The 22931-nt window shown below is 39.7% G+C and overlaps 1 protein-coding gene across 1 annotated transcript in view; it reads right to left on the bottom strand.

The window, feature by feature from the left end:
* Positions 1–3364: 3364 nt before the first annotated feature.
* Positions 3365–22931, bottom strand: part of LOC119850686 (macrophage mannose receptor 1-like) — a 54024-nt gene continuing 34457 nt past the window's right edge. Inside the window, 11 exon segments of the mRNA XM_043507134.1 lie at positions 3365–3763; positions 4128–4169; positions 5348–5515; positions 6610–6726; positions 7640–7792; positions 11421–11586; positions 12529–12761; positions 13936–14038; positions 16554–16750; positions 19405–19519; positions 19673–19815. Coding sequence (XP_043363069.1) covers positions 3549–3763; positions 4128–4169; positions 5348–5515; positions 6610–6726; positions 7640–7792; positions 11421–11586; positions 12529–12761; positions 13936–14038; positions 16554–16750; positions 19405–19519; positions 19673–19815 — 1652 coding nt within the window. The 3' untranslated portion in view covers positions 3365–3548.

Here is a 22931-nt window from a genome sequence, read left to right as displayed (position 1 = left end):
CAGCCCTACTTCCTAGTCCTCCTCCTATCTGCTTCACGAAGGCCAAAATCCTGGCTCTGTGTGGACTGTGGCAACTATATTTTAAACCTGAGAAGCTCAGAGCAGGATTAGCTGCCACTGAAGCATCAGAATGCCAACCAGATGTCGCTACCCAGCTGGCAAAATGCCATCAACATCTTTTAAATTCCTTTTTCTCATTTACACTGGGTTCCTATTTTGCTTCAGTCAAAGGCAATATATCCTGAGGATCCCTTGCCACACGCGGGGAGACAGGGATCCTGGGAGGCTGCTGGCTCCTACTCACATCCCTCACAGTGCAGGCTGCCCGGGCACCCCTGCACACACAGCCCCAGGGTAGAAGGGGAGGCCCGGGAGCAAAAGGCCAGAGGGTGGAGCGCAGCCCAAGCACCACCTTACAGGGGCACTGTTTCGGGGAGAGGCAACTTTAACTCTGATTCTAAGGGCTACTTAGGCATCTGAAAAACGCCAGCTTTTTTGAAGATAATAACTTAGAAATTAGCTGACAGGATCACTGTATCTATATAAAGAAAGAAAATTAAATAAATTCTTACATGGTGGGTAGGATGTCTGTGGAGTACAGCAGAAAGAGAGTTTGCTAGCCCTGGATTCATATACCTACTTCCCCCATGGACTTCCAGTATGAGCTCAGGACAATGCCTTAGGGACAGTTTCAAAGGTTTTTGGGCACACAAAGATGCAGCTGGGTATCTAGGTGCTTTTGAAAATCCCACGAGGTGCCTAAATACCATGTAAAATCTGGCTGTTAGTCTCTCTGGGCCTCAGTGCCCCATGTGTACAATGGGGATAACAGCACTGCTCTACCTCAGAGGGCTGTGAGGAGAAATAGGTTAGACATTGTGAGATGCTCAGATACTACAGTGCTGGGGACTCATAAGTACCACAGGTAGAGTAGGAACTTCTTTATGCCACTGCTATCCCTTCCCTTGGTTCTGGCCCATCTTTCCACCTATCCTTCTCATAGCTCCCTCTTTTTCTGAATGTGACCTTGGCTGTATTTCTTCCATGCTGATAATACTACTCATCCCATGTGATCTCTCTTCAGCACCCCCCATGCAGAGGGATTCTTATGTGACAGATCTAGGAACTGGAGTGACTGGATCATCTAATGACTTCTAGACCTTTAATTTAATTTAATTACCAGCCTTTTCTTGTCTTAATCACCCTGGCTCTGTTTATAGACAGAATACTGACTCCCTGCCCCAGGGTGCAAGCTGGAAGCAGCACCTCTCCTCTGCAGAACTCATTACATTCCACATTCAGGCTGCTCATTGCCTTTGCCATATGTCTGCTCCGAAAGCCACACAAGCAGGCAGCCAGCCCCTTCCTCCCTAGTGGAAGAAACTGACTGCAGGTGGGAGCTGTAACCCGAGAATCCTGGCTCCTGGAGCAGGGGACCTGATTGTGAAGCACTGCAGTTAAGAGCTCCGCCTGAGTCTGGGGCGTTCACTGCGAGCAGACCTCTGGGACCAAAACTCAGGGGCAAATGCCTCCCCTCAACCCTCCCTAAATGGTGCCCCTTCTCCCCAACCGTGCTGAGCTGGGAGCTCTACTATTCCCCCCACTCCCTGCAGGGAAGCCACTTGGTGCTTGATCTGCTCTCTGGTCCTTGCTTCCAGCCTCCCCACCCCAGGGCTGTGTATGCAGGGGTGCCCGGGCTGCATGCATTGTGAGGCTGATGAGTGGGAACCAGCCCCCAAAATGACCCTCAGTGAGGAGGAACTGGAACTGGTCTGAAATCAACAAGATGAAATTCACTAAAGACAATTGCAAAGTATTACACTTAAGGAATAATGTACAACTACAAAATGGGGAATGCTGGCTAAGTGGTAGCGCAGCTGAAAAGGACCTAGGGGCTATAATGTATCACAGATTGAATATGAGCCAACAATGTGATGCAGTTGTGAAAAAGGCTAATATAATTCTAGGGTGTATTCACAGGAATATCATATGTAAGACTTGGGAGGAAATTGTACTGATCTACTCAGCACTGGTGAGGTCCCAGTTTTGGGTGCCACACTTTAGGAAAGATGAGGATAAATTCAAGACAGTCCAGAGGACAGTAACAAAAATGAAAAAAGGTTTAGAAAACCTAACCTGTGAGGAAAGGTTAAAAAAACTGGGCATGTTTAGTCTAAGAAAAGAAGGTTGAGGTAGGACCTGATAACTGCCTTAAAATATGTTAAGGACTGTTATAAAGAGGAGAACAATTGATTTCTGTACATGTCCACTGAAAGTAAGACAAGAAGTAATATGCTTAATGTGCAGCAAGGGAGATTAGGTTAGATATTAGGAAAATCTTTCTAACTATAAGGGTAGTTGGTGACATCCCCACCACTGGAGCTTTTTAAAAACAGGTAAGACAAACACCTGTCAAGGGTGGTCTAGGTTTACTTGGTCCTGCCTCAGTGCAGGGGTCTGGACTTGATGACCTCTTGAGGTCCCTTCCAGCCCTACATTTCTGAGATTCTATGACAACCACAAAAGGGACAGGCCAGAGCTACAAACCTGAAGAAGTCAAGGATCTCTTATAGCTCAAGTCTTGGGCACATGTCTGGCACCATACCTGAAGAGTGACCAGATGTGAGCTCAGAAGAACTGCAGAGTAAAGGAGTACCAGAGCAAAGGACTGTCTGTCAAGGTTGTCTTGTCACTTATCCATAGGGACAAAGCAAGTATTCTGACTAATCACAATATCTACAAAGTGGCATAAGAGAAAACCTGTTCCCCACCATAGATGTTTTTTTTGATGAGCACGTGCTTCCCATATAGTTTCTTCTTCAGATGAACATTCTCATTTGCAGGTTTTTCTCTTCAGACCCCTTGATGCTGAGCTCCCCTCCTATTACTTAGAGAAAGGCCATTCTACAATACGCCATAGAGAACAGAAGTCCTGGAATTTACAGAAAGGTAAAAGAAGCCAAGAATAGGCCTATTACAGCAAAATGCTGGTATGCTATAATGGCCCATACCATCTCAAGCCAAGTATTGCTATAGCATCCAATTGATTGGAAAGTCATGGAGGGGCCTATACTGAAATACACAAACAAGTCAACTTGAAACAAACATGGAAACGCTTTAATTACAAATTCTTTGAACTGAAGTTGGCAGGGTGCTTTGCAGAGGGAATTCTCACTGTTTGCATGAACAGGATGTCTTTACGAATGATGGCAGATCAGATTTCTGTAAAACCTGAAGATGCTTTAATGCTAGTTCACCTTGCTGTGTGGTTCATTTTAGATCTCTGAAATGTATGCATTTGCCCACTTGATAAATAGTTCATACTATGTTTTATTTGACATTGAAATTTGTAGATCTAGAAAATCTGCAAGACTATAAAAGGAATAATCATGTCTACCAATATATTTTATTTATGTTGAGTATACACATATGCAGGGATTGTGAAACAGACTATTTTGGTATGAGAAAGCAATGTTGGCCAAGATTTCATTTATTCCAATTGCATAATTTTATTAATATTAGACATATTATTCAATCATTTTATCCCATTAGGCAACAGCATGCTCATCTTGCTCCTGGTTATCGACAGATTCTTTTGTATCACTCATTCGAGTTACAATAGGTAAGAAGTGGTCTTGGTCTTTTTTCTTGACATAGAAATAGGCTGCACATCCAGATCCTGCTAGAATCAGAATGACCAGAATAATTACAAGCCAAGTGACCTTGGTGGAGGATCCAGAAACCTCTTCATCCTTTTCCTCTCCTGTAAATAAACACAAAGCAATTCCTAGACACCAGAATGATATGAGAGATTCCAGGAATGTGGAAGTGGACATTGATATTGCTAATCACAGTTTTAAAAATCAAGTTATGAACATATGTTCTCAGTTCATGGAGATATTTTGCTAACAGAGGTGAAGGAGGAAATATAATAAGTTATATTAAACACCACAATTAAAAATGAAAGCCAATTTTCTGTATTTAGATACAAATAATGCATATGGTGTTATTATTTTTAAATGCTATCAGTAATAATTATACTGTCCAGAAACTTACTTTAAATAATTATTATGCTTTTACTCTATTTAGGTTTCTCCTTACTTTAATTAAAAAGGAAATAATCATACCTTTCGTCTCTGGTGGCTTCTCAGTCAATACTGTTTTAATACCTTTCAAAAAGAAATAAAGCAAGACATTCATTCCAGATTCACTCACATGGATGGTCCTGATGGTGCCATCCCATAAGCATGAAAAGCTGAGGCTTCCACATACTCTGCTTTTGGTGCTGTTGAACTTCCTTAAGAGATGGAGCTAAGAATGTGTGAAGCTCAGAACGCTTGGCTGTCTAATTCTGGTAAGTATCAGACTCTCTTCAGTTGAGATATGGGCAGGAAATCAGGATCTTGCATGATTTCCAATACTTCCTGCATCAGACTCCAGCACAGGAAAGCACCTTAGCATGTTCTTATCTTTAAGCATCTCTCTATGAGACTTGAGCACATGTGTAAGTGCTTTCTAAAATCGGAGGCTTGCCTGAATGGACGCCTCCATTGGCTTAGAAATATCACAAGAGTATCTTTGCTCACAATACCAAGGTATTTCTGTTTCCTAAAAGCACCAGGTAATGCAAAGATGCACAGAAATATAAAAATGTGAAGTTAACCACACTTCTCTAATCCTCAGAAAATCATGGGTTTTTTCATGTTCTGAAGGAAGGCTCCAGTTGGTTGTCTCTTATTTAATTTGAACTTGTTCAATCATCCCTAGTATTTCCCCCAAAACTATTCTAATGCCAAAGAAGTGCAAATGTTTTAATAAACGTTAGTGCTACAAGTGCTACAAGATTGGCATGGGTGTGAATCACAATTCTGTACTCAGCATGATAGGATGATGGTGAATAAGGAAAATCCAATTCTAGCATAAATTAAAGGGATACTTTTAATTAAAGGGAGACTGTCCATCACAAAAATATTTTTTTATATATATTTAAGATGAGATGAAACCAAACTTGTTACTTCTAAACCCAGGTATGTGTGGTATTTTTGGTGAAATCCTGACCTCACTGAAGTCAATGGAAGTTTTGTGTTTAACATGGATAAAATCTGGCCTTTAATGATGTATAAGTGATCTTTGACTTCACCTTCAATGCGTATGGTTTTATATATATATATATATATATATATATATATATACATACACATAAACACACACACAATATCCGTAATACGTATCTTGACTATAGCAGAGCTTGTGCTCTCGTATAATACTGTGCAGCACACATTTTATTGTATACACCCATTATACACATTATTAACCAGAACCACAATATATTGCAAATATCACTTACTTTCTGATTTTTTACAAATATATCCTCTTTTGTAAGAACATTGAGCATCATTCCAGTATCCAGATGATGCATACATTTCGACACATTTCTCATTACCATAACTTGAAGGCTCTCCCTCATTCCAGTTGACAAAATCCACTGCAGTGTTGTCTCTCCATAACCACTGACCTAATGTTAAAAGGAAATATATGGTCAACTGTTTAGACTGAAAGAACATGTTGAAAGGCTTAGAAGTATTCAAAATACCAGAATAGAAATATCAACAGATCGAGCCCCAGAATTTGTAAAGGACTCCTCCATTCTGTCAGCCACCAGATATTTTAAGCTTGGATTTAATCACCAAACCAAGACTATCATACTTGACCAAATGTACTACTAAGCAGCCTCTCTCCTTCTCTGGTCTGCATCCAGATTTAATCATTTTACTTAGAGTTTTTGGTTTCAGGGAAATGTGTCTTATAGGACAGATCAGATCATAGTTGAATGTTGTATTGGATACTATCTTAATTACAAACTTATTTCTAAGAAAGTTAGAGTGATTAGGAATTGCCAAACAGAGCACATCATTGCCATAATTATTTTCCGTTTTAAGTATGAAGAAAAACTGTGATATGTGTATGCAATAATTGTTGGGAAAAATGTCTTTATGTTTCTTATATACTCACATAGCATTTATCTTGTCTATCTCCCTTCCATATTTTCAGTGTGCTATTTATTTTTCTGACTTCATCCTCCCATATCCTGCTTTCCTCACAAGCAGATCTAAATTCCTATTGGTTATTACAGATTAATGAGTCATTTGAAAAATATCCATTTTCTAAGCAAGGCTGGCACTTTAATCTGGACCTGGATTGTTGCCAATAGGAAAATCTTAAAGTGAGCAGAAATTTTATTTACAAAAAGCAAAGTACAGGGTTAAAACTGTAATACCGAACTCAAATATGTGTTTTTTAAAACATTTCAGGAGAGTCTTATTGGGGGATAAAAGCTAATCCTCCAAGATTCCTTTTAAAATTAAGATAAAATGACTGGTTAATGTTAAGGATGGGGAGAAAACTGTAGTAAGGAAAATAACTTGTTATAGACATCTAATAAACACTTTAGTTACAGTGCTGTATACATATAAATAATTAAAATACATACTACAAAATGTGTAATATTGTCTCTTAATATCTGTTTTATATGTTATAACTTCCTAAGGTATGAAATATTACACCATATTTGTCTATTTATATTATTGAATTCTGAAAGTAAGAAATTACCATTCACATTTTTGCTCATTCCTGTCCAAAAGCTGCTTATTTTACTTTCAAGTGGCTTTATGCTATGTGACAGAAAGGTAGATTCAGCATGGTCTTCTATAGAAGCCAAAGTAGCATCTGAAAAAAAGCATTAACAAGACATAATTGAAAAAAATATGCCTTTTGGGAGAAAAGCTTCTTTTCTAAGTTTTATGAACAACTGAAAGCAATTAATTCTTGAGGCTGTGTCATATCACTGATTTTTGCACAAAACATCCACTGTAGCGAATGGGAGTTCTGTGTAGGGTACAATGTCACAATACAGCTCTTCTTGCATTTTGCTTTTAGTGTAAAATTACCCTTTTCCTCGTGACTAAATTACATATATTTGTGTAAATCATTCAAGTGATTTATTTTTAACACACTTGCAGAGTAAAATGCCTGTGTATACTGCATTTTTGCTATTTGCTCAACACTGTTATTGCTTCCCAGCGACTATGTGCATGCTACTGGAAATCTTTGTATGCACTCTTGAGATTAAATTGTTATTAAACACTCAGAAATATAGTGTCTGATATTTAATCCATTATAAAATCTGGCTAGAAGACAGAAATATACAGAAACAATTAAGCAAACATGGGTGGGTTAGGAATTACCATCTAGGCAGAGTCTCTATGAATTATCCTTGAGCAGTTCTCCCAGACTTACCCATAGAGATGAGGATTAGAGCACTTTTCTTCCTTCCTCCCTCCCCCAGATTCCCTTCTCTGCCACTAGCAGATGCTCACCAGCTTGGGAGGAGGTGCGCAAAACTGAAAGTCTTCCACTTGGTCTGGTTGACTTAACAACTCTGAAATTTCTAATGCATGAAAACTAGACAGTGAAACTAACCAATCTAGTTTTGTTGTACACGGTGTGTAAATAAATAAAAAGCATTAACACTGAAAAAATCAATTTTTTTTTAATGATCTAAAGTTTGATTACTATTTTTTGAAAAATATTATTTCTAAGTGTGTCTAAGTCTTCACTCTTTAAAAAAAATGATACTCACCTAATTGAGTGCATTCTCGGGAAGCCTGGGCCCAGTTTCTTGTATACGAGGACTCGATGTAGTAGCAATGACTGCGGAAATGAACCCAAGATCTGTGTTCCTCTGATTCAGGGCATCTTCCAAAGAGTTGTGGAGAATCAGTAGGGGCCATAACTGTTAAGAATAGAACATTTCTTACCAATTATTTCCTTTCTTCTAGCAGTGTCTCCCATAATTCTGGACATCTGGGCTGCTCTCCTCTCTGCAGCTCACAGAGATGGATCAGTGTTTTGGTGCCTCCATTGTCTGACCATGCCCCCTCTGTTGCTGCTTGCTGCCCAATGAGTTGTTCCCGAGCTGTAAAACTCGCACAACAGCATTATTAATATTCTAGAAGTAACAAAATAACTACGTTAGACCAAGGAAGATGGTCTAACCACTTAATATATGACCATGACTCATGAGCTACCCAGAGTGGGTAGAATCATGGGAAACACTGCTAGCAAAAAGAAAATTATCACTAAGAATTTTTCCATTATGCAGCCTAGCATCTCCCACAATTCTGGATGTCTGGAAAGTAGTGAGTCATGAAATTTTGGTAGGAAAGAAATACCCCCTTTTTGTGAGCTTGCTCAAAGATCTGTATTATTTCAGGGCTACCACCTTCAGCACCTTCCTGACAAAGGAGGCCTTTACAGAAGTTGGAGGGTCCACCATGTAGTACATAATGAAGGTATTCACGATAGACCAAGTGGCTGCTTTTCAAATTTCCGAAGTGAATGCACTTGCTTGTGCCGTCCATGCTACGGAACTTGTGGAGTGTGCCTTGATCGCTTCTGGGACAGGGACCTCTAATGATTTGTAGGCTTCCACAATACATAGGTTAAGCCACCTAATTATGGAGGACTTGGAAGCTCTGAGTCTCTGGCACATTGGGTGGAAGGACACAAATAGAGACCCCAATCTTCTCATGGATTCTGTATGCTTGAGATAGATTTTCAACACCCTTCGGACATCTATGGTGTGACACATTTTCCGTTGGATATTGTCATTTTGGACAGAACAAAGGAGCACAACCTCTTGGGAAGTATGGAAGGAGGAATTTACCTGGGAAGAAAGGATTCTGATGTCCTGACCAACAGCTTTTCCTTGTGGAACATGCAGTACAGCTCTGGTATAGATAAGGCTGTCAGCCCCAAACCTCCTCTGGTACAAATGACAGATACTAAAAAACAAGTCTTAGTTGATAAATAAAAGGCTGACATTGAAGTCAGAGGCTCAGAGAGATGGCTTGTCAGAGCCCGCACCACTAGTGGAAGGTTTCATTTTGGGAAGAGTGGACTGACTGTCAGTCTAGCTATTTAGACTGGAGGAATCTGGCTTCACCACTCAGTTCTAGGAGGTTCATCCTGTGAGCCTTTTCTTCCTGGTTCTATATGCCCTAGGTTGTTTGGATTTCCAAGGGAGCTTGCCAGTCCTTGAGGCTGGCATTGGTTGTGAAGACTAAAAGATCTGGAAGGCAGATGGGCATGCCTTTGTGGACATTGTACTGGGCTGACTATCACTGTAAGGTGTTGAACACCTGTGCTGGAACCCGTACTTGATCTCTCATGTGTTCGAGGAAGTGATCCCACACCTTTAGTATAAAGGTTTAAAGATTTATGATATGTGATTATCTTCATGGCATGATCCATGTACATGCCATTAAAATCCTAACAATTGGAGGCATAGTGCTATAGTTGGCCTCCTGTGGCTCTGGAGCAAGAAAATAAATTCCTGGATGAAGCCAGAGAACTTTTCTTGACCCTGGTGATGAAGCCTTGTGCCTGGAGGAGATTCAACATCCTAGACATGGTCCTGTATGCTGCTAATTGCAATGGAGCTGTGATCAGAATGTTGTCCAGGAAGGGGTACAGGTGAGTTCCCTGTGACTGACTCTGGCTGTTATCACCACCACCATCTTCATTCACTTCTTCAGCCTTTGGAGGTTGAGAATGGTTCTAATACCCCCCCATGAATACAATGAAGAAGATGATGGAGTAGAACCCAGAGAACCTTTCTTCTGAGAAAACATGCTTTTATCACTCCCATATCCAGCAGATAAGATATTTTCATTCTGGATCAGATTGTGTTTTAAAGGATCTCTGGTAATGATGGCATGTGGGAGTACTAGCTCTTGTAATAGCCCTGGCTCACTATTTCCCTGTCTGTGGTCAATGAAAATCATTCCCCTCTGAAATAGGAAATCCTGTCCCCTAGCTTCAGCTCTGGGTGGAGGCCTACACGATCTCTGTCATTCAGTGGATTTGGGGGGGCTGAGATCCCTCTGAACTTCCCCCCCCAGACCTCAATTCCAGTATTTTCTCTAGGGGAATCTTTTGTCTCCAGATACATCTGTGAGAATGAGGAGCAAAAGGAGCGCTTCTGTCCGAACTGCAGAGAGAGGAAAGCAGCCCAGATGTACAAAATTGTGGGAGATGCTGGACCACAGAAACTATATTACTTTTATGAATGGTCTGACAAGATTTTGTGAAACCACAACCAGCCTGGCTTTTCCATTATATCCTAATGGCACAAAACTAAACCATCTATCCCAACTTCCCGAACTTTGTTAGGGAGATCGTAATTATTTTTTAGATGAAGTTTAAAATCCTGAAATCACAATAAAACTTACTTATCTAAATGAATGGGTTTTCCTATGGCAAGGAGTAATTGGGCCCATATTATTTATTTTATTATTATTTTATTTTGCAGATTGATTAAATGGGCCAAGTAGATTAGGGAGTGCTTGTTTAAATAAATGATAAAAATAACTAGAAAAGATATAATTTTGTTTTGTTTTGTTTTCTTTGATCTTCAAGGATTTTTGATTTGGGGCATTATTTTTTTTGGTGGGGGGGAGAGGGTATGGGGATTTTTAAAAAAAGTGGGGAAAACTCATTTTATATTTTTTTTCCACTGGGAAAAAATGATCTTCTCTCACTTAAAATGAAAATTAAAAACTGCAAAGAAAGTGTTACTGTTAAAAATGAAAATTTTTCATAATAAGACTTTAAAGTAAAAGTGTTACTTTCTCTCTCACCTTTTTAACTTTTCCTCTCACCTATTCAGTGGGGGGAAACAGTAAAAAGCTGAGAGAAGATGGGAATTTCCACACAATTTTACAATGAAAAATTTCAAATATGCCAAAAATTCCTTTTCTCCCCAAAATTTTAGTTCAATTTTTTTTGAAAAAACATTTAGTTGTAAAAAAAAAAAAAAAAAAAAAAAAGGAGGAGGGAACTATTTGACAAAACCCATTTCTCACTGAAACATATTTTTTGTAAAAATTTAAGCCAATTCTAAACTAAACATAACTATTAATATTGTCCCTCATTGCAGAGCAATATGGTTTTGTTTATATCCAGGAACTCATATAATAAAACATTTAATCAATGAAACAGTTTTGTTTATTTTAAAGAAATGTTTGCATTCGCTTGCAGTTCGAGGTCATGTAGAGTATTCTTCTGAGCTCCATTACCCTAGACAGATGCTGAAATAACCTACATGTAGAGCATGATGATTGCTCCAGTCCAAAGGAACTGAAAAGTGACCTTAATAGTGAGTAAACTGATTGGCTTCTGGGAAAAATTTTGAGTTTTTAGAATGTGATAGCCTTTAAATCTTGTATTATGGTTTAGGATTGGGTTCTTTCAAGAGAGGAAGACAAGTATCTTTTCCGAATGCTTATAATACAACTCATCAGTGAATTTAAATGAATTTCCAGGCTCCACAATGCAAATTGTTAAATTTTATTGTTTACCATCGGACTGTTTACAGACAGAGAAGAATTTTTGATCACAAGATGCTGTTTTCCAGGTTCCATCAAGGTCTAGATAGACACAAGCTAGTGTCTGCTTTGGCTCGTCACTGGCCCACTTAGAATACCACATTCTCCATTTATCCATCCATTTGTAATTGCCATTGGTCTGGAAGCAAAATCAATTCAAGGGTGGCTTTCAGCATAATTATAGCATTATATAGTATTAAAGTAGTATAGCATCTATATATAATTTAAAATTTGAAGTGTACTAGTGAGCACCTCTTGTCAGCAGCAAAGGAATAATAAGATGAGTAATATCACATTGTAAATTTATTATTTATATAGGACCTACATTACTATGGAACTGTACAAGGGGGGGAAGCGTGCTGAACAAATAAGCTAGAATAATAAAGTAGGTTATAAAAGAAAACAAACAAAGTAGGTTGCAGCCCTTATAGCTGAAATTCTTTAGGAAGCTGAGAAGTTGTAAATTGTATATTTAAGAAACAATCCAAAAGATTCTACATTGGAAATTTTTTTAAGTAGCTATTAGGGAAGCTTAGATGTGGTGACATGCAGAGCTACCCACTGGGATAAACAAACACACAACAGAGAAGGAAACTCTGTAGAAGAAAACTACTCTTCACTAAGTTTAAGAAGTGGTATAAAGAAAAATGACCTCTTCTACCTGCTGCTGGTCTTCAGCCCCTACCTCCACTTCTGTGGCTCTTCCTTTTCCACACAGTCTGCTTCTTTACATACCAAGTCTTTCAAGGGCTGCCCTCACCCACTGCTTCGCTGCTCTGCTCTCCTCTATGTTTCCCCCTTTTCCCATTTCTATGGCTTTATGTCTTTCCACCACACCTTGTACCCATAACTGCCTGTTGCTTGTCTCCTTCACGTTTTCTGTAGCCTCCCTCATCTTCATGTCTTGCTGGTCTCATCCTTGCATTCTGACAGGATTTCATAGAAGTTTCAGGTGCTCAGTGTGAGACCATAAAGGGTGCAGCTAAAACAGTCTTGTGATAATAGATGCTCCTACCATTTAAAAAGGAAAGAAGAGTTCAAATATTACCTGGAGAAACAGCAACATATTTGTTGTTCTTACCACATTACTGTTAAGAGCAATCCATACAGGCTCCCCATATTCTAACACCTGGAGCCACAGAAATGACTGGCTATAGGGATCCAAAATACTGGCAAGTTCTGAGGATTTCTCCTGGCAGTTTTTTCGTGCCTCTTCCCATTTCATTTTGGAACGGATGACTAAATAGCCACTATCACCACAACGGGTAAAGTCAGAGGCTGGAATTGTTGTTGGGGAATGAGACAGTTTAGGGTCTGTAGCAAAAAACAAAACAAAACATGCAAAGATAAACTTTGGGTGCATAGGTTTATCTTGTGCCAGTGAACAACAAGCATCTGCAGTCTTCAAAAAGTAGTGTGGCATTCATTATTAATGAAAAAACTTCCTCACTGAACATTCATGAGAAATTGATATTTTCAAAACATCAGTGAACACTTCTGACTGAAAACTCTACATTTTGAGGTTGGGGAGGGTAACATGGTAAGCAAAGTGGAGTAATGCAGTAGTGGTTTACATCTACAATTCTGAATTCATAGCTGGGTAGGCCAAAACTGAGAATGAGTTTAGTACCATTTCCCTAATCCCTAGAAGTCATTTATTCCTAATACAGATCCACAACTAAATTAGATACAATTAGATTTCACTGCTCAAGAGAAGATCAGGACTAGTAGACTGTTATAGACCCACCATGAGGTATACTCGAGTTGCTATGGAACTTTACATAACACTTGCCCAGACCATGCCTAGATCAAACAAGTGCCACTGAATTACACCCTTAGCATTAGCATTAACATCCCCACGTGGTAAAACAAAAAGGGAAAAGTAGCACTCCAATTCTGGGAAATCTTACTAGCTACTTAGTTGCTTTCATTATCATTTAGCTTTTTTATAATTATTATTTACAAAAACTTAAAGCTTACTTACTAATAATGGTAGTTCTTAAAGTATATATTGCCTATGCGGATCCACTTTCTTAGGGATGCAAACACAAAGCACTCTAAATGTTAAAGTCAAAACCCTTCAAAAATCTGAGACTATTGAAGCCACATTCATATACCCTCCTGGTACCAAATGTTTGGAGAAATTAGGGACAGCAGTACTTCTGTCCCTTGGTTCCATTCCAGTGGTAGAATGTCTGCTTCAGGGAACATGCCATGTACTCATGGCTTACGGACAAAGAGACATCTGGACAGATTTTGCAAAATGTTACTCTGAATGCTCCCTTCTGTGCCATGGGAAAGAGGGGAACATGTGACCCTATATATTTATTTTTATGGAGTGCACTAGCATCGTTGAGGCAGAGAAATTCATTTCACTTAAGAAAAGGGTTGATCTACTGTGCATACAAACCACAGTTAATCCACAAACAATTGCAAAATGAGTTTTTAATGTGTTTTTAGTTTGCAAAACTAATGAAACAGAGCTCACCACTGTCCATCTGGCATATAAATTCTCTGGCTTCATAACACGGTTCATCCTTCCATTGCCCTATCTTATCAACAGGACCTGTTTTCACAACAACACAATCCAGCTAGGGGAAAAAGGCATATATGAATTACTAAAAAAAGTCAGCAACAAAGAAGAAAGCCTTTTCCTCCTTCTGGAGCTATAGCCCTGGCAGTTTCAGTCCTTGTATTCTTGCACATTTGAATTCTGCTGGTATTTGGTGTGTTATTTACATCCAGCAACACCTTCTCCCATGTGGAATTCTTTTACATGCAGCTGCTATTCCTAGGGGCTGTTTCAGTGCAGCTACTTCTTCCGCTCTAGCCTCTGCCTGCTTATCAATTTCACATTTTTATTATTGTGGAGATACTGGAGAGATACTACTATTGTTGAGAAGAGAATTAAATACAAAAAGCAAATGTACTAAAATAGGACTAGAAACATTCTGTCACACAATCAGCTTTGCTTGTTACCAATTACATTTCAGAGTTAAATTTAGGGATTGACAAGATGGCAAGGAAATGTTTAAAATAAACTTTTAGTCGTTCTTACTGTGAAGGAAAGTACTGGTGGAGTGTGAAAGGAAGATGTAGAGAGATAGAAGGAAAAAGGATGGTCGGAGTCATCATTGTCTTCTTGGATGTGAGTCTTAGGCCACATCTACACTACAATTTACATTGGTGTAACTGTGTCGGTCAGGGATGTGAAAAGTCCACACCCTGAGCAGAGATGACCATGATGGCTTATAGTGGGGGAGCAGAGAGAGGGCAGCTGGCTTCAGCAGTGTCACTGAGCATGCTCAAAGAAAAGGAGTACTTGTGGCACCTTAGAGACTAACAAATTTATTTGAGCATAAGCTTTCATGAGCTACAGCTCACTTCATCGGATGCATTCTCAGTACAACCCAAGCAGCATATCATGGGAGATGGGGACAAGCATGTAACCGCTCATGTCCCCACCATGCATTACCTCTGCCCCAGCGTGACAGTTATACCGACCTAACCTCTGGTGTAGAGAGCACTATGTCAAAAGGAGAGCTTCTCCCATTGACACAGTTACCACCTCTTGCTGAGGTGGATTAACTGCTGACAGGAAAAGTTCTCCCCTCAGTGTAGTAGCATCTTCACTAAAGCACTACTTTAGTGCTGTTCTGTATGTGTAGACAAGCCCACAGTTGTTGTGATGTCACTGTTCTTTCAAAACAATGTTCTGAATGGGGTAGTTCTACATATCCATGAGATCATGCTGCTCATTTAATTAGCCACAATCAGGACCATTCTATCTCTTATTTAGTTAGGTCTTTAGGTAATAATGTTCACAAAGAGGGAAGGACAAGTCAACTGATCAGACTGGTAAAAACTCAGATATTTTAAATAAAACCCCCACAGGTTAAAGATGGCATAATAGATAATTTATACCCAATTTCAAAAATGTGTAAAGTGTGTGTATGTGGTGAGGGGATGCGAGTGAGAGGGAGGATCAGAAGGTGAATAATTTGGTAGCAAACAAAAATAATAAGAGCGACATATTCCTTCATTTTACACTCTCCTTTTATTTTTGATCATTTGTACTGTTTTACTAAGCAAGGGAAAGATTCCATAGCAGCTAACAATCAGGGGCAGGTACCGGATGTCTGTGCATGCAAAGAATAAATGGATGGGTAAATGTAGAAGAAATTGGGAGAGGCGTGGAGTGAGTTGGGTCTGGAGAATGTGTCTGTGGGTAGGTGGAAAGGCTGGGAATAGAGTGGTGTGAAAATGTAAGTTTTGAATGCATGGAATGGATGAAAGAGGGCTAAATAGGCAATATGTCAATGCAAATCAATGTATATTTGTGCAAGTGTATGCAAAATTGTGTTAATTAAAATATACTAATTTTTTATTTCAAATGTTGGCAGGGATGCATGAGGATTTTCCCTGTGTTAACTCACAATAAAACAATGAACCTGGTTGCCAGTTTCTAATTTCTTCCAGTGCTACTTCAGAAATGTCTATTGACTTTGAAATATTTTCAGACTAACTATTCTTTAAAAAGATTGGAAGTAAAATAAAAGTCAAATACATGTGGTCTCTTCCCAGCTCCATAGATATATTTTCTCTTTTTATTACCCACAAGCTCTTTCAAAACAGATGGTATCTCTTTTTTTGTCAGTAATACATTCAAAAATATTCTCCAAAACAAATTGCTAATAGTTTCCTCTTGTATCATTGTGACTGAAGTCAGCCCATCTCTCCTACAACATATTAGAACATCCTTGCAAAATTCACTTTGTTCTTACTTGAGAAATAGGGGAGTGATGAAAGCCACCATTTAAACTCTCCTCTTACATCAACAGAAGACCTGAACCTTGCAATATTGCGACTCTATTCCCCAATGCAACAGACATGAACACTACGAAAACAAAGAGGCCTACATAAGAAATAAATTGAGCAAGTTATTTAAAGTCGGATTGCCTTCTCCAATGAGTTTATTCAAACAACAAGGAGTCCAGTAGCACCTTAAAAACTAACCGATTTATTTGGGCATAAGCTTTCGTGGATAAAAAACCAGCTTCTTCAGATGCATTGAGTTTTTATTGGAAATCTCTAATTAATGTTTACCTGATACAGATTGTTGCCAGTCTCTGGCTGCAGAGAATCATATAGGATGATTTCTCCAACTACAGGTGAACCTGCAATCCAGTTAGTGTAGTAGACACCACTTCCATCTGCCCAAACAAAGTGGAGCTCAGAATTTATATCATTCAATCCAATCCAGGCATCAGTTTTGGCATCTTTTAAGTGGTAAGTGAGGAAAGCTGGAATAAAGCCAAATAAATGTTTATGACAAAGGAAGATGCATGAGGAAGGAAGGGAAGGAAACCTGGCACATGCCTTCCTTTAATCAAGGAAGATGCCAGCATGTCCAGAATTAGGGCACAGTTACAAAAAACATTCAAAACCTGCTTAATTATTTAATTTTAAATAATCTTGTAAATGCAATATTTTACATCTTTAGATTAGTATCTGGCAGAGCAGAATTGGGCCACAACCATGTATCCAGGCTCTTGGCTGGGAAAAGGCTCAGAGGACAAAAGGCCTGGATCTGTGGAGAAACATGAGTAAGGGCAAAGCAGGGCACCATATCTAAGGTCACTGAAAATCTACCAGGTCCTGCCTGCTCATATTGTTGTCCACTCATGAGTTCGAATTTAACATCCATGTATCTGAATTCAGTGTCTACATGGTGAGTTAGTGCACAGCAAGCCAGAATGTGTTTCTGCAGTGTGGCAGCTTGCTGTGCACTAACTTGCTCTATGTATGCTGCTACGGTGCACTAAAAGTTCCCTAGCATGGCAAGGCACCCGGAGACACCCCATAGTGAATAGTACTGTAACACACTACATTTAAGGATGAGCATGAATGGCAGTAGGGGCAGGTGAATGGTGCATGAAGTTGGCCTTGTATTGAAACAGCTGTGATTAATATTGTTGCCCATTGGCCCAAGCAGTTAGCTAAAATTCAGGATTTTTTCCCATTAGGAGGAGAAATTGAGGACACAAGTCAGGGGTTTCTTTGGTGTAATCCTGTCTATTTATGAAGAAGGTACACAAAGTTCTGTTTCCCTGAGAGTAGAAACCAACAGCAACAGGTAATTTCCATGCTCAGGACTTCCAATCTTATCTTGCCAGAGTCCTGTGTCCAAGTATCTCTGGCTCTCTGCTCCTTCCCAGGGTTGCGCTCATGACTGCTTCTCTCGCCGTTTGCTAGCTTTCTACATCCCCCCTCCCCACCCCACACAGACACACATACATAGGTGCCAGGTCTGTGAAATTTTTGGTGGGGTCCTGGCATCTGAGGGTGAAGTCCCGAGTGGAGATATAAGGGGCAAAGTCCTCTATACTTTGGAGCTTGGGGGTGGAGCCCCCCCAGCTAGGAGAAAAATTTGAAAATATTCTCAGGATGCAGCTCCAGAAAGAGAAATGGCATCATATTAAACTGGGTGGGCCCCAGGGGGATCCACCGGGCCTGGCTCCCTTCTCCGGAATGTGACATGGCAGGTTGCTAACCTGGGTGGACCCTGGGGGAACCCCCAGAGCTGGCTCCTCACTCTGGAAAGAAAGATGGTGGCTCAGTAATCTGCGTGAATTCCAGGGGAGCCCCCAGACCTGGCTCCTTGCTCCAGAAGGAAAGATGGTGGCTAGACAACCTGATTACTAAGCCAACTTCTCCGCTTCTGGAGCAGGCCCAGAAACAGAAGATGTGGAGGAAGCAGCATGAGGAGATGGCATCCTCGTCTCCTCCACCTCTTCTGCTTCTAGGCCATCTCAAGAAGGAAAGATAGTATTTCAGTAACCTGGGCTGTCCAGGTTATCAAGCTGCCATCTTTCTTTTTCACAGACCCATATAACCAGGTGCCCATGCACACAGCTCAGTCAATCCTCTAGCCACTGTGTTTGCAACCACTCCCAGGATTTGCCATGTTGTCCAGTGCCTTGGCCAGTAGACTCTTATTGTTTCCAGCTATCGCTATATTAAGGAGGCTTATTTGTTCCTTTCATTGAGTCTGAAAGAAGGATTCTTATTGTACCCATCCACTTTAAACAGGTCTGTATTTGTCTATATAGATCAAACATCCACTTGATGGCAGACATTAACACCTTCCAGAATAACAATATGTAGAGTTAATATCTTTTACTGGATCACAAGAAGAGCTCTGTGAAGTTCAAAAGCTTATCTCTTTCAGCAAGAGAAGTTGGAGAAATAAAAGATATTACCCCACCCACCTTGTCTCTCTCAGGCTGTGGCTACACTAGAGGCTACACTGATGCAGCTGAGCTGCTGTAAACTCTCTAGTGTAGCCGCTTTAAGCCAACAGGAAAGAGCTCCTGTTGACTCAATTAATCTACCCCCAACAAGCAGCGGCAGGTATGTTGGTGGAAGAAGCTCTCCCACTGACATAGCACTGTTAATACCAGTGCTTAGGTTGGTGTGACTTATGTTGCTCGGGGAGGGTGGCTTATTCACACCCCTGAGTGACATAGGATATACCAACGTAAGTGGTAGTGTAGACATAGCTTAAATTAGTTTCGGTTAGTTTACCCACCATCTTTCTTTCTTTCTTTCTTTCTTTCTTTCTTTCTTTACCAGTACACCACTAGACTAAACCACATCCCATTTGGTGTGGCATGGGAATATGAGGTAAGCACAGAGAACAAACTTTTAGCACCACAGCTACCACCACCACCCAATATACCTGGTGTTTGCCACCTCCATCTGCCTGGCTGGTAAGATAAAGGACTTTTATGTGTTATCAAAATATATATTTCTTAGAAGGAAGGTTCATTAATTCTTTCACCTGAACAATAACAGGAAGAGATAATATAATACACAGTCCCTTTTTTTGGCACGCTTTCCTTTGCAAGAATTGATTGTTGTATCATCTAATCCCTAAAGGGTCTATGTACTGTACCTTGCACTTGTTCATTAGGTATGCTAGCCAGGTTTCCTCCAAACTTTACACAAGTTCTACGTGCAGAAACCCACATAACTCTATCTTCATCTCTGGAGCCAAAAATTTTGTAACACTGCGGGGGAAAATCAAATATTTACTTTATCAGAAAAAGAAAATGGAAGCTAATTGAATTGTATTAACTATAATATATATTGTTCAAATTCAGATCTAAATTTCCCTTATTCTTATGATAAATGCAATGTATTGGAGATGTTTGCTACCATACCTTATTTCTAAACAAAAGCCAACTTTCAGGACATCCTCCTGGAGGAGAAGGTGCTGTCACAGCAAATGTTGAGTTTACAGTACTACCATGCCTTTCACAGATAAAGGCATTTGGAATACCACAGTTGATATCATTCCACAAACCTGAAAACAATTTAAATATAGAAAATAAGCCATTGGATGAGTTTGACATTTCTGGTGAAAATGTATCACCTCCCCATGTTTTTATTCCCCCTGGGAATGCCACAGACTTTGCGTCAAGTCAACTGTCACTTGTTCCTGTACTTGGAAAGTTTATTAACTACATCCCACCTGCAATGCTTGCACAAAGGCTTTGAGCCTGCTAATCCTTGGGTGGTGCACAGTTTAGGTATCTGGACTCCAGTGTAAGTGGGAACAGAGATTATGTGGGGGAGACGTACAGTTAAACAATTAATATACTATCATCCTGTATTCTGAGCCAAAAAGTTTCAAGCTTTTAGGCACCCATTTCCTTATTCTCAAGAGCTCAAACTCGAAAAGAGACAGTGTGTGGTTTACTTTGAGGAAATACAGGATCAAACACAAACCTCAACATGTGTATTAGGCACTTAACTATGTTCCCCATTCTTTGGCCAGCCTTACTCTGGTTACCAACTGGGGGTGAAATCCTAGCTCTAGTGAAGTCAATGGCAAAACTCCCATCAACTTCAGTGGGACCTGGATTTTGCCCTATTTGTCTGCAGAGCAATAAACTTTTTAAAGTGGGCTGGATTCCCCTGCACACCTGGTTCCACTCATAACTTTTTAGCTTACACTTTTGCCCAGCACTGCATTTGCCTGAGTGGGATATAACCCCCAAGAGTGAGAATCATTTATTATGGGTACATTTTTTTCCAAAGTTATCTTTTCTACATATAAAAAGAGGGGAGGCCAGTTAACAAACATATGGGGAAATGATATAGCCACACAAACACATATACACACACAAAAGTCAAGTGTGTAGCTCACCAAAGTTTTTATATAAGACCACACAATTTTCTTCAGCATTTGCATAGTTTGGCTCATTTTTTGCCCAAGCTATGTAGTGCACGGGGCTTCCATCCATCCAGCTAAAAAACCAAATAGGCTAGAAATTACTGGTTAAATTCCTTTGTTTTTACAAAAGAAACAATGCAAATCCATTTGTTTTATTACAGAAATCATTTGATAGAAATATCACAAGTGTACAAGTATATTCACTACTTTGTATATGTGATGATAGGCTCAACTTCCATTAGGATTAAAGGTAACTAAAGCCCTACACATAAGATCAAGAATACAGTATACATTTTATTTTGCATGGTGATTATTTCTGTATTCATAGCACTTACATTCCCAATTAAAAAATCCTTCATTATGATGCAGGTCATTTAAAACATAATTAAATTCACTGAGTTTACCTTTCAACACACATATAACTACCTAAAACCATTTTTATAATTCCCTTTTAAGAGTCAGGTGATGGGATGAAACTTCATTTTAGCTGGAAAGGAGTTTATAGCCAATCAGTTACCTCTGTTGCACCTATGCTGTAATTAATTAGTGGCGTTCAGACAGAGGGGTGTGACCAAATGGTATCCGGTGATAAGTTAATGGACATGGGGGCATCATCAAAGGGAGAAAGTTCAGTCTGAAGGGAGGAAACACATGGAGCAGAGTGACTCCCATGAAGGGGCTTGAGACAGAGTCTGCAGGAGAACAGATACCTCAGGAAGGCAGCTGGAGGGGCCAGTGTCCAGTACAGGAGCTGGGAAAGAAGACTCTCAAGTAGCTGAGAAAGGAGATTGAAAACAGAGCCCCGAGGAAGGGCTGATTGTTGAGAGACTTTGGGACATTAGGTTTGAGCTTTTGTTACCCAAATAGGATTTGACTTAGCTGCTTCTCAGCCGGAAAGCTGAATTACCCAGAGGCCTACAGGGTTGCTGGAGGTGAAAACCACTACAACAGCTCACCAGGATACAAGGTGGGATGCTGGTGATGATTGTGCACCCTAACAAGTCCCTTTAAAATCAATGCACTAAATACAAGATGTTAACTACTCCATGGAATAAAACTAGATATTGCTTGTTTACTTACATAAACTGTTGATCGACACTCAGAATTAAACCAATGAGATATGACTCCTTTTTGCCATTTCTTAAAATCTAAACACAAGGATGTGATTTTAATTAAATTCTTCCATACATATAACAAAAACTATTTGATATGAAAAGCAGATTCTTTTCAAATTATTTGGATCAGAATAATCTTGTGGACTGTCTGTACAGCTGACAATGACTTGCGACTCAGTAGAAATATGGATCACATCTGCAAGAATACAGACTTTTGCCTCATTAGCTTGAATGCTTTCCAGCTAGTTCTGGATGCCATATTGCTATAATCAAAGCAGTTAGAAATGTATCCAGACCAGCCTGGCAAGCACACTCCTGATTTTAAGAGAATTCTTTGTGGGGCACTGTGTGCAGTGCTGCACAATGCCTCCCTGAAAGATTATTGCTCTGGTGAGGCTGCATGGAAGGGTAAGTATTCCTTCCTTAATTTCAGGAAGAATCTAGTTTAAATTATTTAGGTTGTTCAGGGTAAAAAAAGCAGCTACATGTTTTCTTTTAGATCAATCCATTAATTAACTAAAAAGAAAAGGAGTACATGTGGCACCTTAGAGACTAACAAATTTATTAGAGCATAAGCTTTCGTGAGCTACAGCTCACTTCATCGGATGCATCCGATGAAGTGAGCTGTAGCTCACGAAAGCTTATGCTCTAATAAATTTGTTAGTCTCTAAGGTGCCACAAGTACTCTTCTTTTTGCGAATACAGACTAACACGGCTGCTACTCTGAAACCTGCCATTAATTAACTGTGCTTCAAAATCTCCCTTCTCTGCTTGTTCATATTCTCTCTCACACACCAAAAGCACCAGCCTAATGCAGTGATTTTTTTGCAATGGTGACTTTATGATATTAGCAACTCTGTTAGTTCCCACACTTGCAATGTTTTGAAAGTTTCAAGGGCCTGATTGTGCAACACCTGACTCAAGCAAAACATCCACTGGATTCTGAGGAGTATAATTGACTAAGACCAGGTATAATTGACTTTTGAGCCTAATAAGTGGAGCAGCAGCAGGATCTGCCAGCTATTATTTTGAACATTTAATTTTCTGTTAAGAAGCTGCCTTATATATGTCCTTTTTCAATTAATTTTCAAATCTATTATACACTGTAGTGAAGAAATGATGTAAAAA

This window comes from Dermochelys coriacea, chromosome 2 (assembly GCF_009764565.3).
Source record: "Dermochelys coriacea isolate rDerCor1 chromosome 2, rDerCor1.pri.v4, whole genome shotgun sequence".
Taxonomy (NCBI): Eukaryota; Metazoa; Chordata; order Testudines; family Dermochelyidae; genus Dermochelys; species Dermochelys coriacea.
The sequence above is the reverse complement of the archived record's forward strand: the minus strand, read 5'-3'. Positions and strand labels throughout refer to the sequence as shown.